Source organism: Mustelus asterias, chromosome 5, assembly GCF_964213995.1.
Source record: "Mustelus asterias chromosome 5, sMusAst1.hap1.1, whole genome shotgun sequence".
NCBI classification, from domain to species: Eukaryota; Metazoa; Chordata; class Chondrichthyes; order Carcharhiniformes; family Triakidae; genus Mustelus; species Mustelus asterias.
Genome location: NC_135805.1, coordinates 69,175,634 through 69,192,864, shown reverse-complemented (window position 1 = coordinate 69,192,864; position 17,231 = coordinate 69,175,634). Strand labels below are relative to the sequence as shown.

General features: G+C 46.4%; 1 protein-coding gene across 1 annotated transcript in view; it reads right to left on the bottom strand.

The window, feature by feature from the left end:
• slc35f1 (solute carrier family 35 member F1) overlaps positions 1–17,231 on the bottom strand; it is a 343,915-nt gene that overhangs the window by 46,262 nt on the left and 280,422 nt on the right. Inside the window, exon 6 of the mRNA XM_078213703.1 lies at positions 12,975–13,027. Within this exon, the coding sequence (XP_078069829.1) occupies positions 12,975–13,027 (53 nt within the window). The remainder of the gene's footprint in view (positions 1–12,974; positions 13,028–17,231) is intronic.

Genomic DNA, 17,231 nt, shown 5'->3' with positions numbered 1-17,231 from the left:
TATGGGTTCTTTTGGCATGAACATCAGAACAAGGAATGTGGAATTGGTATCTCAAAGCTGTCAAGAACAAACAAAGAACAAAGAAAAGTACAGCACAGGAACAGGCCTTCGGCCCTCCAAGCCCGTGCCAATCATGATGTCCTAACTAAATTTAAAAAAACCCTTCTGCTCTTAAGCAGCCTGTTTCCCTCTATTCCCTCCCTATTCATGTACCCATCCAGAGCCTCTTAAATGTTGCTCATGTGCCTGCTTCGACTGCCTCCTCTGGCAGCGTGCTCCAGGCACCCACCACTGTCTGCGTGAAAAACATCCCCCGCACGTCTCCCTTAAACTTCCCCCTCTCACCTTGAACCTGTGCCCCCTTGTAATCAACACTTCCACACTGGGAAAAAGCCTCTGACTATCCAGCTTGTCTACACATCTCATAATTTTGTCGACATTTATCAGGTCACCCCTCAGCCTCTGTCTTTCCAGTGTCCATTAAATAAAACTACTCCACATATTCAACCACTAACATGCATTACCATCACCAAAGTTCACATGCTATTATTTGACTTGGATATCTATTAAAGGAACATGCAAGATTCCCTTTCACTTAGACTTGCAATGATGGAGGTCTTGTGGTGCAACGGGTAGGATCCCTATCCCTGAGCCAGAAGCCCTGGGTTCAAGTCCCTCTCTAGGACTTGATGGCCACTCAAGGACAAGGGAGGAAATCTATGCGTGGAGCCAGAGGAAATGGTCGAAGTATTAAATGAGTACTTTGCTTCAGTATTCACCAAAGAGAAGGACTTGGTGAATGATGAGTCTGAAAAAGGGTGTGTAGATAGTTTGAGTCATGTTGAGATCAAAAAGGAGGAGGTATTGGGGTTCTCGAGAAACATTAAGGTAGACAAGTCCCCAGGGCCTGATGGGATATATCCCAGAATACTGAGAGAGGCAAGGGAGGAAATTGCTGGGGCCTTGAGAGAAATCTTTGTATCCTCACTGGCCGAGTGGAGAATAGCCAATGTTGTTCCTTTGTTTAAGAAGGATAGCAAGAATAATTCAGGCCGGTGAGCCTTACATCAGTGGTAGGGAGGTTATTGGAGGGAATTCTTCGAGACAGGATTTATTCCCACTTGGAAATAAGTGGACATATTAGTGAGAGGCAACATGGTTTTGTGAAGGGGAGGTCGTGTCTCACTAACTTGATCGAGTTTTTTGAGGAAGTGATGAAGATGATTGATGAGGGTAGGGCAGTGGATGTTCTCTACATGGACTTCAGTAAGGCCTTTGACAAGGTCCCTCATGGCAGACTGGTACAGAAGGTGAAGTCGCATGGGATCAGAGGTGAGCTGGCAAGGTGGATACAAAACAGGCTCGGTCAAAGAACACACCCGTCAACTCAACACTCTGATCAAGACCTTTGATCCGGACCTTCAGAGCACCCTCCGTGCTCTCATCCCACGTACTACCCGCATTGGAGATCTCTACTGCCTCCCGAAGATACACAAGGCAAACACACCCGGCCGTCCCATCGTATCGGGCAATGGGACCCTGTGCGAGAACCTCTCCGGCTATGTCGAGGGCATCCTGAAACCCATTGTACAAAGAAACCCCAGCTTTTGTCGCGACACTACGGACTTCCTACAGAAACTCAGCACACATGGAGCAGTTGAACCAGGAGCACTCCTCGTCACAATGGATGTCTCGGCACTCTACACCAGCATCCCCCACGATGATGGCATTGCTGCAACGGCCTCAGTACTCAACGCCAACAACTGCCAGTTTCCAGATGCAATTTTACAACTCATCTGCTTTATCCTGGACCACAATGTCTTCACCTTCAACAACCAGTTCTTCATCCAGACACACGGAACAGCCATGGGGACCAAATTTGCACCTCAATATGCCAACATCTTCATGCACAGGTTCGAACAAGACTTCTTCACCGCACAGGACCTTCAACCGATGCTATACATTAGATACATCGATGACATTTTCTTCCTTTGGACTCATGGTGAACAATCACTGAAACAACTATATGATGACATCAACAAGTTCCATCCCACCATCAGACTCACCATGGACTACTCTCCAGAATCGGTTGCATTCTTGGACACACGCATCTCCATTAAGGACGGTCACCTCAGCACCTCACTGTACCGCAAGCCCACGGATAACCTCACGATGCTCCACTTCTCCAGCTTCCACGTTAAAGAAGCCATCCCCTACGGACAAGCCCTCCATATACACAGGATCTGCTCGGATGAGGAGGATTGCAACAAGACACCGCCAGACGCTGAAAGATGCCCTCATAAGAACAGGATATGGCGCTCGACTCATCGATCGACAGTTCCGACGCGCCACAACGAAAAACCGCACCGACCTCCTCAGAAGACAAACACGGGACACAGTGGACAGAGTACCCTTCGTCGTCCAGTACTTCCCCGGAGCGGAAAAGCTACGACATCTCCTCCGGAGCCTTCAACATGTCATTGATGAAGACGAACATCTCGCCAAGGCCATCCCCACACCCCCACTTCTTGCCTTCAAACAACCGCACAACCTCAAACAGACCATTGTCCGCAGCAAACTACCCAGCCTTCAAGAGAACAGTGACCACGACACCACACAACCATGCCACAGCAACCTCTGCAAGACGTGCCAGATCATCGACATGGATGCCATCATCTCACGTGAGAACACCATCCACCAGGTACACGGTACCTACTCTTGCAACTCGGCCAACGTTGTCTAGCTGATACGCTGCAGGAAAGGATGTCCCGAGGCATGGTACATTGGGGAAACCATGCAGACGCTATGACAACGGATGAATGAACACCGCTCGACAATCACCAGGCAAGACTGTTCTCTTCCTGTTGGGGAGCACTTCAGCGGTCACGGGCATTCAGCCTCTGATCTTCGGATAAGCGTTCTCCAAGGCGGCCTTCGCGACACACGACAGCGCAGAGTCGCTGAGCAGAAACTGATAGCCAAGTTCCGCACACATGAGGACGGCCTAAACCGGGATATTGGGTTTATGTCACACTATCAGTAACCCCCACAGCTTGCCTCCTGGCCTTGCAGAGTCTCACTGACTGTCCTGTCTGGAGACAAAACACATCTCTTTAACCTGTGCTTAATGCTCCCTCCACTCACACTGTCTGTATCTTTAAGACCTGGTTGGCTGTAGAGATTCAAATTCTAATCAGTATTCTGTAACTTGATTTTGTGTCTCTGTACCCTGTTTGAGAGCAGATTTCCACTCCATCTGACGAAGGAGCAGCACTCCGAACACTAATGGCATTTGCTACCAAAAAAACCTGTTGGACTTTAACCTGGTGTTGTTAAAACTCTCACTCGGTCAAAGAAGACAGAGGGTAGCAGAGGGTGCGTTTCTGAATGGAGGGCTGTGACAAGTGGCGTTCCTCAGGGATCAGTGCTGGGACCTTTGCTGTTTGTAATATATATAAATGATTTGGAGGAAAATGTAACTGGTTTATTAGTAAGTTTGTGGATGACACAAAGGTTGGTGGATTTGCGGATAGCGATGAGGACCATCAGAGGGTACAGCAGGATATAGATCAGTTGGAGACTTGGGCAGAGAGATGGCAGATGGAGTTTAATCCAGACAAATGTGAGGTAATACATTTTGGAAGGTCTAATACAGATAGGAAATGTACAGTAAATGGCAGAACCCTTAAGAGTATTGATAGGCAAAGGGATCTGAGTGTACAGGTACACAGGTCACTGAAAGTGGCAACGCAGGTGGAGAAGGTAGTCAAGAAGGCATACGGCATGCTTGCCTTCATCGGCCAGGGCATTGAGGTTAAAAATTGGCAAGTCATGTCGCTGCTTTATAGAACCTTAGTTAGGCCGCACTTGGAATATAGTGTTAAATTCTGGTCGCCACACTACCAGAAAGATGAGGAGGCTTTGGAGAGGGTACAGGAAAGATTTACCAGGATGTTACCTGGTATGGAGGGTATTAGCTATGAAGAGAGGTTGGAGAAACTTGGTTTGTTCTCACTGGAACGACGGAGGTTGGGGGGGGCGACCTGATAGAAGTCGACAAGATTATGAGAAGCATGGACAGAGTGGATAGTCAGAAGCTTTTTCCCAGGGTGGAAGAGTCAATTACTAGGGGGCACAAGTTTAAGGTGCAAGGTTTAAAGATGTACGAGGCAGATCTTTTACCCAGAGGGTGGTGGGTGCCTGGAACTCGCTGCTGGGGGAGGTAGTGGAAGCAGATATGGTAGTGGCATTTAAGGGGTGTCTTGACAAATACATGAATAGGATGGGAATACAGGGATATGGTCCGTGGAAGGGTAGGGGGTTTTAGTTAAGTCGGGCAGCATGGTCGGTGCAGGCTTGGAGGGCTGTTCCTCTGCTGTAATTTTCTTTGTTCTTTGTTCTTTATATGGTTCAAAATGTGGTCAAACAACTTGATTATCAACTTCCAAATCCTTCCAATACGGTAAGAACGGGAGAGCTTCCTGGTCAGCCATCTTGACATGGAGTGGCACCCCTCTAGTGACAGGCTGGTGACCTGTTCTAGATTAACTAGCCATGGCAACAGAAATAAATACACGCTTTATGCCTCATGTGGCATGAGACATTGAAGAGAACCAAGATAAGAAGGACAGAAGATTTGAGATAATACTGTATGGTAGTTCATAAGCTTCTTACACTCTTTATTTTCTGTCTTGTTTTATGTTACAAATGTATTAATGTCACTGGGTGGAAGAATCAACATAAGATTGAAAAGTACATTTCATGTGATCATTTTTTAAATAAAATGTGAATTTTTGTAACTGCAAGTAAAGTGCAATCACTGTTTGCATTTCCATTTATGAACTGGTTGATGATTTGAAATTTGAGACAGAGAACATGCCTTACAGACCTATGGACACACGCAGATACAAAGTTTTTTGCTATCGAGGTAAAATAAATGCAACATCACACTTTCTGGATTAAAAATTTGACTGCATTTATTTTTGGCCATGGTCACCCACATTTGGTCTCATTCAGGTTGGCATCACACAAACTTCTTGCTGCCTCATCATTTGCCCGATTGCAGCATTCAGTCAAGTACAATCCATGCTGCTTGCTGGCTCCATTATCAACAAAAAGCCTAAGTGTTTGTGAGACCAGTACGCCTCGAGCTCCTAAAGGCAGACTTGTCCTTTTTTTAAGGGAAGCTGCGCTGAATGAAAAGAAGCTGCTGCTGACTGCCATTTTGCGATTGTCTACAATTGGAAGCGAAACAGATGTCACGGAGAGAGCATTTCCAGATTCACGGATGCTGTGCTGGAGGCCTTAGTTATCGAGTTGGATAGGAAGAGAGAGACTATAGGCTGAAGAAGGGGGGGGGGCAGATGCGCATCTCAAAGTAGGTGACTTTCCAATGCTGTATAAAACAGCAGTTAGCCAATCGTGAGCTTGAAGATGGGTTTAAGATCGCAAGGCCTAATGTCTTTCTCCCACTTGCCCAATCAGAGCTGGAGGGCTGGATGTCCAGTGTCCTTGACCTGGAAGGAGGTGACGGCCGTTAAAATTCAAAGTCCACCTGTCACAGGTTAGTGTCAGGTGGCCCAGCAAATGTATGAGTCTTCAACCTAAATTCAGCATTTATTTGGTGGAGATAAATCAGGCATTGCGTGACATGAGTGTGATTCTTACGCAAATTGTACTGAAATGTTCAGAGTTTGAGTTGTTTCTTGCAAGTGCGCACAGATGGCGTACAATCTGATCATGGAAGCGCTTGCAAGATCTTAACATAGAGGAGCTGTTCAGTTCCAGCATGTTTGTCTCCATAAATGGCTGAGACAAGTGAGTGAGGGGAAAGGCAAGGAAGAAGAGCAGGAACAGCCCTGTATTTTGATGATGAATCCCTCCTCACCCTCTTCCAGGCTGTATCCATCAGGCAAGTCCTAATTCCAACAGACTACCCTCTGTGAAAGTTCAGCCTGGGAGGAGGTGACCATGAAGGTCAGCACCATGGGCATTGTGCTTCACTCCTGGACGCAGCGCATGAAGGGGCTGAATGACCTCTCGACATTGGCAAGGGTGAGTAAATCCTCACTATGTGTATTCTTGTCCCAGGAAGCTAAAGGGAATGCTGCAGCTTTGTGTGGATGTCTGAGGTCCAAAGCAGCCTGATGCAGCAATGGCCCTGGTTGGGGCCCTGATGCCTCTGTGAGGATGTCATTGTGGTTCTGGGGGTGGGGTGGGGGGAAAGCCTTGCACATGAGGAAGGTGCGCAGCATCCTGGCTTCCAAGCATTGTGCTGATCAGGCATTCCTCTTTCACCTTGAAGGTGGGGTGACATCAAGTGAACTAAGGGTGACAGTCATCACACTGTAACACCGGAATGTGCCACAAGCAGGGCTGGAGGTGGACTTCCAAATCTGGTGGTGGTTCTCCTGCAGACCTCAACAGAATCTACGAGATTGGCTGGAGGAAGGTGTGAGTCTGGTGAGGTTACAAAGGCCTGAAACTGGGACACGGAGGGAGAGAGGGCAAGTGGGAGGAAATGACTTTTGGCATGATTTCACAAATGGTAAATGTGTCATTTCTGAGCACAAAGGCAAGGAAGTTTCCTCGTGGGGACCTTACGATATTGCTGCAAATGTGATTGAATGGTTGCTTTGTGTCATATATTAAGTATGCTTCTAATGGTGCTGAATATTGTGGCCTTACACACCAATCGGATGTTTTCAAATAGCAACTAACACCCTTTTCTCTGTGTCTACTGCGCAAGTGTAACCTCTTCTATGGAACCTGACAGAGCTGTCAGTCCGACTATTCCTTCAAGGATGGAGAAGAAGCATTGGAGAATGCAGCATCCCATCCTCTCCCTGCACCAAGCACCAGCGCAGATACTGGCACCTCAGCAGGGATTAGGGCATCGGGACAAGGGCAGGCACAAACCAGTGAAGACACTTCACATCCACATGCGCAGCTGCCAGAGAGTGGGGTGGAGTAGGCCTCAGGCTGTCAGAGGAGTATTGGGGGTGATCCGGAGACTGATTCCCAGTTGGATGATGAGCCTCTGGAATTGTCCGTGAGGCAGCAGCGAGGCATGCATGGAGGATATTCCAAGGGGTTGCATGCTCTGGCCCAGAGTATGGCGGTTTCCATCCAGACTATGTGCACTGTTTGTTTCATTTATTGCTCCCATTTGGAATATTGTGAGCAGTTTTGGGCCCCATATCTAAGGAAGGATGTGCTGGCCTTGGAAAAGGTCCAGAGGAGGTTCACAAGAATGATCCCTGGAATGAAGAGCTTGTTGTATGAGAAACGGTTGTACTCGTTGGAATTTAGAAGGATGAGGGGGGATCTTATTGAAACTTACAGGATACGGTGAGGCCTGGATAGAGTGGATGTGGAGAGGATGTTTCCACCAGTAGGAAAAACTAGAACCAGAGGGCACAACCTCAGGCTAAAGGGATGATCCTTTAAAACAAAGATAAGGAGGAATTTCTTCAGCCAGAGAGTGGTGAATCTGTGGAATATTTTGCCGCAGAAGGCTGTGGAGGCCAGGTCATTGAGTGTTTTTAAGACAGAGATAGATAGGTTCTTGATTAATAAAGGAATCGGAAGTTATGGGGAAAAGGTAGGGGAATGGGGATGAGAAAAATATCAGCCATGATTGAATGGCGGAGCAGACTCGATGGGCCGGGTAGCCTAATTCTGCTCCTATGTCTTATGGTCGTATGGTCATCCTTGAGGTCATTTAAGAGTCAACCATATTACTGTGGGTCTGGAGTCACGTGTACATAGAAAGAACATAGAACATAGAAAGCCACAGCACAAACAGGCCCTTCGGCCCACAAGTTGCGCCGATCATATCCCTACCTCTAGGCCTATCTATAGCCCTCAATCCCATTAAATCCCATGTACTCATCCAGAAGTCTCTTAAAAGACCCCAACGAGTTTGCCTCCACCACCACCGACGTCAGCCGATTCCACTCACCCACCACCCTCTGAGTGAAAAACTTACCCCTGACATCTCCTCTGTACCTACCCCCAGCACCTTAAACCTGTAGCACCTTAAACCTGTAGGCCAGACCAGGTAAGGACGGCAGATTTCCTTCCCTAAAGGACATCAGTGAACCAGATGGGTTTTTGCGACAATCAACAATAGTTTCATGATCTTCAATAGACTTTAAATTCCAGATTTTTATTGAATCCAAATTCACCATTTGCCATGTTGGGATTCGAACCCACGTCCTCAGAGCATTACCAATATGCACTTACAGAACGTTGGCATGAACCTCAATGCAATACTAATACACCACTGCCTCACCCACTCTTCAGTGCCAAGTTTCCTCCATGGACAGACTGGTGACTGTCCTGGAGGGGCAAAGCAAAAGTATTGTGGACGTGATCCACTCTGACCTCCATACCACCGCCCTGGCTTTGGGATCAGAGGCCCAGAGCCAGGGCGATAGGGTGACTGGGAGCCTGGACATGGAGTTAACACCTGGCTCCTTCCTCACAGGAAGGCAGGGAGGACCAATCAGACCTTGTGGCAGAGGATGAGGAAGTATCTCTGATCGTGGCAGCCTCTCCTCCACCATGGCACAGTCCTCGCCCATTGCCATGGTGACAAAAGCTCCTTCTGCCACCCTGCAAACGTGGCAGAGTCCTTGATGTCTCAGCAACACTGAAGTTGCCCAGAAAAGTCATTCAAGGCCAGGGGAGTAGCAGATCAGCAGCTTCTCTCCAGTGCAGCAGCAAGTGAGGGGGAAAGCACTGCACTGGAACACCAGAAAAAGACTTAAGAAAATCCGACAAAAGTCACCAAGTGGGACACATAATTGCAAGTTGTATATTTGTTGATGAGATGAGTCATAGTGAATATCTCAATAAACCTCATGCAGAGGTTCATTCAATCTGTAATGTTGTTGAACTTCTTTTGGTAAATATATGACTTTCCAGTATTGGAGGTGGCCATGATGCCTTGAATGGCAAGGACTCAAAACAGATAGAACGTTGACATGAATCTCACATTCCACATGGAATAATGTTGAGACACAATGCAGTGCATGCATCTCTGAGACCAGGGAATTCTAACCTATTGGAACCTCTGCCTTATCAAGGCATCCCCTGTGTCACGGCCATCCATGTAGTCACGTGGAAGGCCTTGCACCTCTATGCTAGTGTGTTCCGTCACTTCATCTTGCTCCTCATCCTCAGATGTATGTTCACTATCTGATGCCCCTCTTCCTCAATGGTGTCCCCTCTCTGAATGGCAGGGTTTGGAGTGCACAAAATACCATGACTATTCATGACATTCATGATCTTTCAAGGCTTCTGAACCTCACCTTCAGTAGCCCAACTGTACTCTAGGTGTGCGATGGTGATTCCCTGGTTGTCATTATAACTCCTCTCCGTTACTGTTCTTGAGGACCTCAATGGAGTCATCAGACATCTTTTAACAGGGTAACTTTTGTCACCGATAAGTAAACCATCCAGGGCATCAGGCCCACACCCAGTCTGGAACCTGAGAGTTATGCAGAACGGATGAGTTGCGGATGCTGCTTGGGAACTTTGTGCATGCCTGCATAATCCATCGGCGTGGTCACAGACTAGCTGGGCATTCAAGGAGTGAAATCCCTTCCTGTTAATAAATGTACAGGGCTGCAGCCTGTGTGGTGATGTGGGTACAGTCAATCACTCACTGAATCCTCAGCGATTACCGCAAACCCTCTGACTTTTCCCAGTTGATCCTGACGGTTCAGTGAGAATGGAATGTAATTAACAGCCCTTCTGAACACTGCATCTGTAAAGACCTTAATGAGGTGATGTGCAGTAGCTGTGTATCGGCACTGAGATCTCTATGTGCTGCCTGAAAAAATCCTGCTGCAAAGAAATTCAGCATGGCACCTTTCCTGCAACTAGCATTGAGTGAGCACCAACATAGTTGGAAGAGAACTCCCCGCTAGCATGTCACAAAGAGAGGTCACTGTGGATCTGCAGAGCCTGAGTCTCCTCGGCAATGTGTCTCTGACATCTGAAGGTCTTTGCCTGTATACACTATTGACAGCATTAGCATTTCTGTGCCCCTGTTGATGCATCATATTGTTTGCATCATCTTTAACTCCATCACAGTTCTGCCACTTGCATGCACCACCAGTGCATCCTGGACCTCTGCATCTGTCTTTCTTCCTCTCCCTCTCAATCTTCTTCTCCTCTCTTCCTCACTGGCAGGTGTTTCCCACCAGGATAACTGTTCCCATGTTTTCCCTACCAAGAAGGCTGAGGTGAGCTGAGGGTCTAAATTCACTTCTCAGCAGGAAAAACGAGGCCTCGAAATAACAAGTGTTATCTATGGAAACACAGTTTTCTAAATCAAGCACTACCTGCAGTCACAGCACCCTGAACTGTTGAGAACAAATTAAGGACTCATCTAGAGACTTTGAACCTGGCCTTGCAAGGTTAGAGTTAAAAAATGAGATTCCCACCTGGTGTGAATCGCACTCTCTTATACGTGTTATTGGGGGGTGATTCTCCCAAAAGTGCCCCTTGGGCACTGCCAAGGGGCACAGGCTGGCACTGCCAGGATGCCCGTGCCCAGGGGGCACCCACCCGCCTAACCCCCTGGGGGCCCCGATTGCCCCCCCTTCATTCCGGCGGGGTCTCCCGCTAGTTCCCCGAACATGGGGAGCTACTCTAAACCCTGCCGGAATGAAGTACCCCTGGCGGGGTGGGAGATTCTATCAGGCCTGGCAAGTTCCCGATAATGAAATGCTAAACATATTTAAACTACATTAAAAAAAGTTTCAAATGACTTACCTCTCTTCCCGCCGGTTTCCAGCGTGGTCTGGACTTCGACTGTTCTCCGGCTCTGGGAGATGCGCATGCATTCCCGGCGCATGCGCAAATCCCAGAAAAAGGCTAATAACGCGCGTCTCCCAGCCGACTGGCCAGAAAAGTTGCGATGGGAGAATCACTGCCATTGTTTCCAATGTGTATTATTTAGGTCATTGGCACATTAACAAGCCTTAATAAATTATTAGTTCAATAAGGTGGGTAGATTTCCAATTTTCAAACGCTACGCCTGCTGTATTATCTCCGATCGGGCATGATTTCGACAGGAATGTGTACCCAATGTTAGTGCGTACAACATTTTATTGGCATGGGTGCACGAGTGCCCAGTTTTTATTCTGTTTTATTCAGCTCCATATTTTCATGGGAGTCAGGATGGCATCAAAGACATCCATCCAAAGAGAACTGGATTAGGGAGGTCAATGGGAGGAGACCATCCATGACAGCCTGGCAGCAGTGTTGGGAAAAGTTCAATTACCTCACGTAGCTGGTCAAGGTCATTCAATGCTCCTCAAAGCGCATCTGGTACTGGTACCCACAACACCATCAACCTCTCATGTTGCTCATTGCATCAGTCTCTTCAATATCCAGCAGCAGTTCCAGCACTCAGGACTTAGGCCTAGCACTCAGATAACTCCCATCTCATCCTCCAATTATATCAGCCCCGTACCCATCTCTCACTGCTTTCACAGGCCTTCAGCTATTCAGCCGAGTCAGGCACATTATCTAAACATTCCTGCTGTTGCTCTTTCTTCTCTCTCATGCGGGATAATGTGGCACACAATAGAAGAGGAAGTGGGGAAGAAGAACACTTGCATCTCCTGAGCTCCAGGCAACAGACAATTCTCCATGTCATAGATACAGAGCGGTATCACTGAGAACCTTCAGCAGGACAGCATGTTACTACTGTCTTATGTCCCTTTCCCAACATCACCTCACCCTCATTCCACTGTCTGGCATGAAGAACAAGCTGCAGTGATGTGACCATGGACCTCTTGCTTTCTACCCCATCTCCCTTTCTTCACCCCAACCCTTTCCTTCTGATTTGGCTTTTGCTTTCAGATTCCTAAAAGCCGCTCCCTGCCTAGCCACAACAGCCTCAGGAGGAGGTGAGAGCAACACCCACAAGTAGAATTTTCTTTAAGAAAATTCCACGTTTTGAGCGGGCGAGAAAATAGCAGGTGTTCTCACTGTTTTTTTCAGCAACGTAAGTAATGGGAATGTACGGCACTCTGTGCATAACAGGAGCCGTAACGTGAATCTCGCAAGTAGGCAGGATGGAGTCTCAGCTCACCTGTGAAGCTGGCTGCCGAGCTCTGGGACGCCATTGTGCAGGCAGCCTGATCTCCCAGTATACTGTGTACACTGTTTCTACACAGTATTCTGGGAGCTCTGTCATCCCCCCCCACCCCTCCTCCCACCCCAATCATCACCCTTGCCATGGCACCCCTCCCACCCGATCGCTGACACCCTCCTCGATCATTGCCCGGACGTCACCAGGGTGCCAGACTTGCAGTGCCAGCCTGGCACTGCCCCATGGGCACTGCCCAGTCCTGCCCCCAACCACCCGGGGCTTCAGTCCCACCGGCGTGGCTATAACATCCGGTCCCAATTGGCGCGGACAATCTGTGATCCTCGCCGGTGAAGACCTCGACCAGCGAGGCTTATTTCACGGGCAAAATGGGGCTAGCAAGATCGCGAGAGGCGAGAAACTGGGGGTGAATCCAATTTTTTGCCCTATTTTACTGGCTCGCCACACCGATCGATCAGCGTAGCGAGCTGGTAAGATCGCGCCCCACATCACAGATGAATAAGTATTGTCACTTGATCTGACACTTGCAGCCACAAGGTCAGCACTGTGCAAATTTTAGAAGTTATTATAAAGTCATGTTCAGCATCTGTGAGAGTCTCTGGGTTCAAGCAGGCCACAGTAAGCCCAAGGGGATAGCATAATATGTGCGCCATCTCACCAAATATGTACATTAATTATTGGTTTGAGAGAAATGGGAAGGAATGCAGAAGGACAAGAATGATACAATTCTAATAAGCTCCTCCAATCCCAAAACCCTTATTGCTATTCAAACTTTATGTTTTGAACCCTAGCCCTCAAAACCAAACTCCTGGACAACAGGATATGAAAAAAGATTTCTCACCTATCTGCCAATCCCACGGTACCTTTAACAGTTCCTTATGTTCCATTATAGCCCTGTAATAAAAATAAAGTTAAAACAATTAATGTTTTCCACTTCACTCAAAAGGAAAATTGGTGCATACCTAACCCTAGGAAAGTAATTCACAAGCAAAAACATGCAACCAATGGTTCCATAAGCCATACTTGGGTAATTAGATAGAGGGTCATTGAGCATCAGAATTTCTGGTGATTAAGCAGCAATCAACATGTTATTCATCATTTAACAAATGTAAAATTCTAATGTCATCAATGCATCAGGGGAAAATTGCTTCAGGATCAATTTGGAACTCTACATAAACACCCAGAACGCATTTAACTTATTGGACTGGATTTAATGCAGCCCGTCACAGGGCAAACATGGCGTCTGGCCCCATTTAATCATGGGCGAGCCCCACATCAGTCTCCTGCTGGCAGCAAAACTTCCCTGGATGTAGGATTCCTAGCCACTAGCAGCGGAATGTAACTTAGACTCATTAATGGACATCCATTGACATCCATTATCTCTGAGTTCACCGGAATTTAGTGGTGGCTCAGGAATTAAATGGAGATTTTTCCACACCATAGGAAGGCTACCCAGGCCTCCCGGGCATGGGGTGGGGTTCTCACTTTCACTACTAATCGAAGGACCTGACATTGGGCAAGTGGGTGGCCTCTGAAAGCCACAGCCCTGTCCATGCCCCCTACTCCTCTCTCTCTCACAACACCAACCCCATGATCTCCAGCGGAGCCTCACTCACCCATGACCTGAGGTCTCATGATGATACTGGGTCTCTAGTGAATGCATTGCTGCCAACAACCATCCACCTGGCAGTATGAGATGCTGCCGACCTCTGATTAGCTATCAGCTCTCAGCAGACGGGACTTATGTAAGGCCAAACAGTAACTATTTAAGTGCCTGAAAGGCAGCTGATTCTGCTGGGCTTCCCCATGGAGCTGAGGATTCCCCGCAGGGTTCTCTAACCAGTGAACAAGTCGCCCGTTGGACCAATAGAACCTGGCCTTTGTATATTGTATAAGGTACATTATGTAACTGTGCACACCGCAAATAATTTTCTGATAAATGTACAGTAACTATATCCCAACAGGGAGGTAACTTCTTGCTTACACCATATAGCATTAAATTGGAGCTTCAGAAGTGACAAAAAAAAGTGATCGTGTTCAAATAAATTTGCGGTGTGGTGAATTTAACTTAAAAAAATTAAATCACAGGGAGTAAAATCTAATCCTGATGACTATTCATGTGAATAATTCAGTTTAATTCTAATATCATTTGATAATTGATTAGGTTGCCATATTTACTTTTCTATAATTCCAGGTTCATCCAAAAATACCTAATCCAGTTGCAGGGAACTACTGTATTATATCTGACACAAAAGACTGTTTACATATTTATATCGACTGTTTGATATTACTCACAATTACTTGAACACATGGCCTGCGTTTTCAAGGAGAATAATGGTGAGGCTAACACCGATAACTTATTATGGAATAAATCAGACAGCATGTTCCAGAATATACACATTCTCCATTAAGTGTGGAAACTCAGAAGCTATATCTGTGTTACCCCACTGTTTGAAAGGTTGCACTATAACGTTGTTCCCATTGACATTGAAATCCATGTAAGGGCATGAACTTACCCACTAAATGTGGCTGAAAAAATACATCTCAGTATGAATGAGTTTTTAACAGCATGACAAGTCATAGGGCTGCATTTTATGTACCTCCACTGGGCATGTTTTTAGTTGGGCAACAGAGGCGCATAAGGGGCATGGGGCAGAAGGTGGGTGCCCACCTACCTACCCTGCCACCTTCTCACCCACACCTTTGCTCACCCCCATAATACGCCATAATTGGCAGCCTGCATGCCATATTTAAATAGACAATCAAGGGTCAATTGCTACCAAGCCTGATAATACACTGCCCACGCCATAGAACAGTTGTATAGACAAATGATGAAAGTAGTAAGAGACCTGAACTCCCAAAGGTTTCTCCCAATCTTTGATTGCCATTTTAACAGGAGATTGTAAGATCCACAATTGGCCTTTCCTTTTCATACAAGGTATAACTACCTTGCATGAAAAGAAAAGCCCAATCGTGGATCTTAGAATCCAGATCCTAGACACCCATTGGGTTAAAAAACAAATCCTCATGGTTCTTTTGTCAATCAATTCATTGGTGTTCTCTATTTCTGGACTCTTCTGCCAAAGGAATCAGTTTCTCCTTGTCTATTCTGTCTAGACTCCTCATGATTTTGAAAACTTTTATCGCACGGTGGAGAAGTGGTTAGCACTGCTGCCTCACAGTGCCAGGGACCCGGGCTCATTTCCCGGTTAAGGTCACTGTCTGTGTAGAGTCTGCATGTTCTCCTCATGTCAGCGTGGGTTTCCTCCGGGTGCTCTGGTTTCCTCCCACAGTCCGAAAGACGTGCTGGTTAGGTGCGTTGGCCATGCTAAATTCTCCCTCAGTGTACCCGAACAGGTGCCGTGTGGCGACTAGACGATTTTCACACTAACTTCATTGCAATGTTAATGTAAGCCTATTCGTGACACTAATGAATAAACTTTAAAACTTAACTTTCCCCTCTTCACGGACATGAAGCAGAGTGTAAATTGGGGGCTGAATCTGATTCAGTCTGAGTTGGTTAAAATGCTATCATGAATTTCTGTAGACAATCCCTGTCATGGTCATGTGGCTTTCTAGTAAAGTTCTTAAATTCAAAACAATTTGCATATTTGAGACAAAGGGTGGGATTTTCCGGCCTCACTCATCCCGAAACCGAAAAATCCACTTGAGATCAACGGATCTTTCCGTGGTTCGCCTCTCGCCTGATCTGAGTCCCGTGGTGGGCGGGACGGTAAAATTCCGGCCAAAATCTTTGTCCAGAGCCAGAGAGCACACCTGAGGATAAGCCAACAGCGATTAGCAGCAGCTGCTCCTTCAGAGTTATCAGGGCATGATGCAGCTGACAGCCTCTGGGGCAGCTGACATTGAGGAAGAACCTCTGACAATTGTTCAGGAATTGAAAGTTTAACTTTGCTCCACTAGCAGAGCAAGGCTGGGTGCCAGGACTGTCAAATACCTTTCTATTGGTTGCGTTGCAAAGTCACAATTAATGGGAAATACATTGTATGATGTACTCTTGCCATTTACATCTCATGAGAATTTATACCTTCCTGCACTCAGACACATTTACTGTACATCTGATGTCACTTTCAGTGGAAAATTCCAGAAGTGATGAAGATGGTGGCACGTTGGTTTAGGAATTTTATTATGGAGCCAGTGTATCTCAAGTGGCGCATCATCCCTTTTCTTTTTCTGTATTTGATAGGCTGTGTCAAAATGTGGAAAAGGTTTGCCAAAGCTTAATTAATTTTATTTGATCATTTAGCTCCTCTGGGCTCCACAAGGAAAGCTTGTGTTTCCCCTGCTCCAGACCATCTTCCCCCCATTCACCAATGTGAGAACTCTTAGCAACCGTGTGTAAGTGGGCAGTATCAAGACAACTGATTTTCTGACAACCTCCTACCCATTGTGGGTGGGGAGCTGGCTATTGGGATTTAAATGTGCCCCAGCCGTTAACATTAACTGCGCCTCACTCAGCTGTGGGCAGGTGAGAAATTAAATCTCTAGTGTGGTTTCTTGCCAGAAATATGCTGGCAATTAAAATCTAGGGCCCTGACTTACTTATTCGATCAGTATACCTAACCACTTTAATATAGATTTCAATTTGAAATGTTTTAATATGGCAGAAGTCGTCATTTTTTTGTTTTTAAGTTTTTCTTACTGACTTAGCACATTGACTTAAACCTAGGAAAAACTAAACTGTTTTCCTTACCAACTAACCAGATGCAGCATAATCAGCAGTAGCAATAAATATACCACAGCTTTCAATGTTGCTTCCCCACCCACACACAAGTGCGTACAGACAGACACAGCACCTGTGCTGAAATACATGGAACAGAAACTAACTGGATTATCAAAGAACAACTTATAAAATATTTCATTATGTATTTGTAACACACACACAAATTGGCTTATAATATTTACAGACTGTCCTACTCTCCTGCTTCATGTAGTGGAATAAAATCTAACATAATTTGATTTTACACGATTCATCATTATAATACTTCAATTCAAATCATATGATTCAATCACTGAAGTCTCAAATCCATCAATGACTTCCATGGGGCTAGGAAAGCAGAGGAAAAGATGTTTTTAT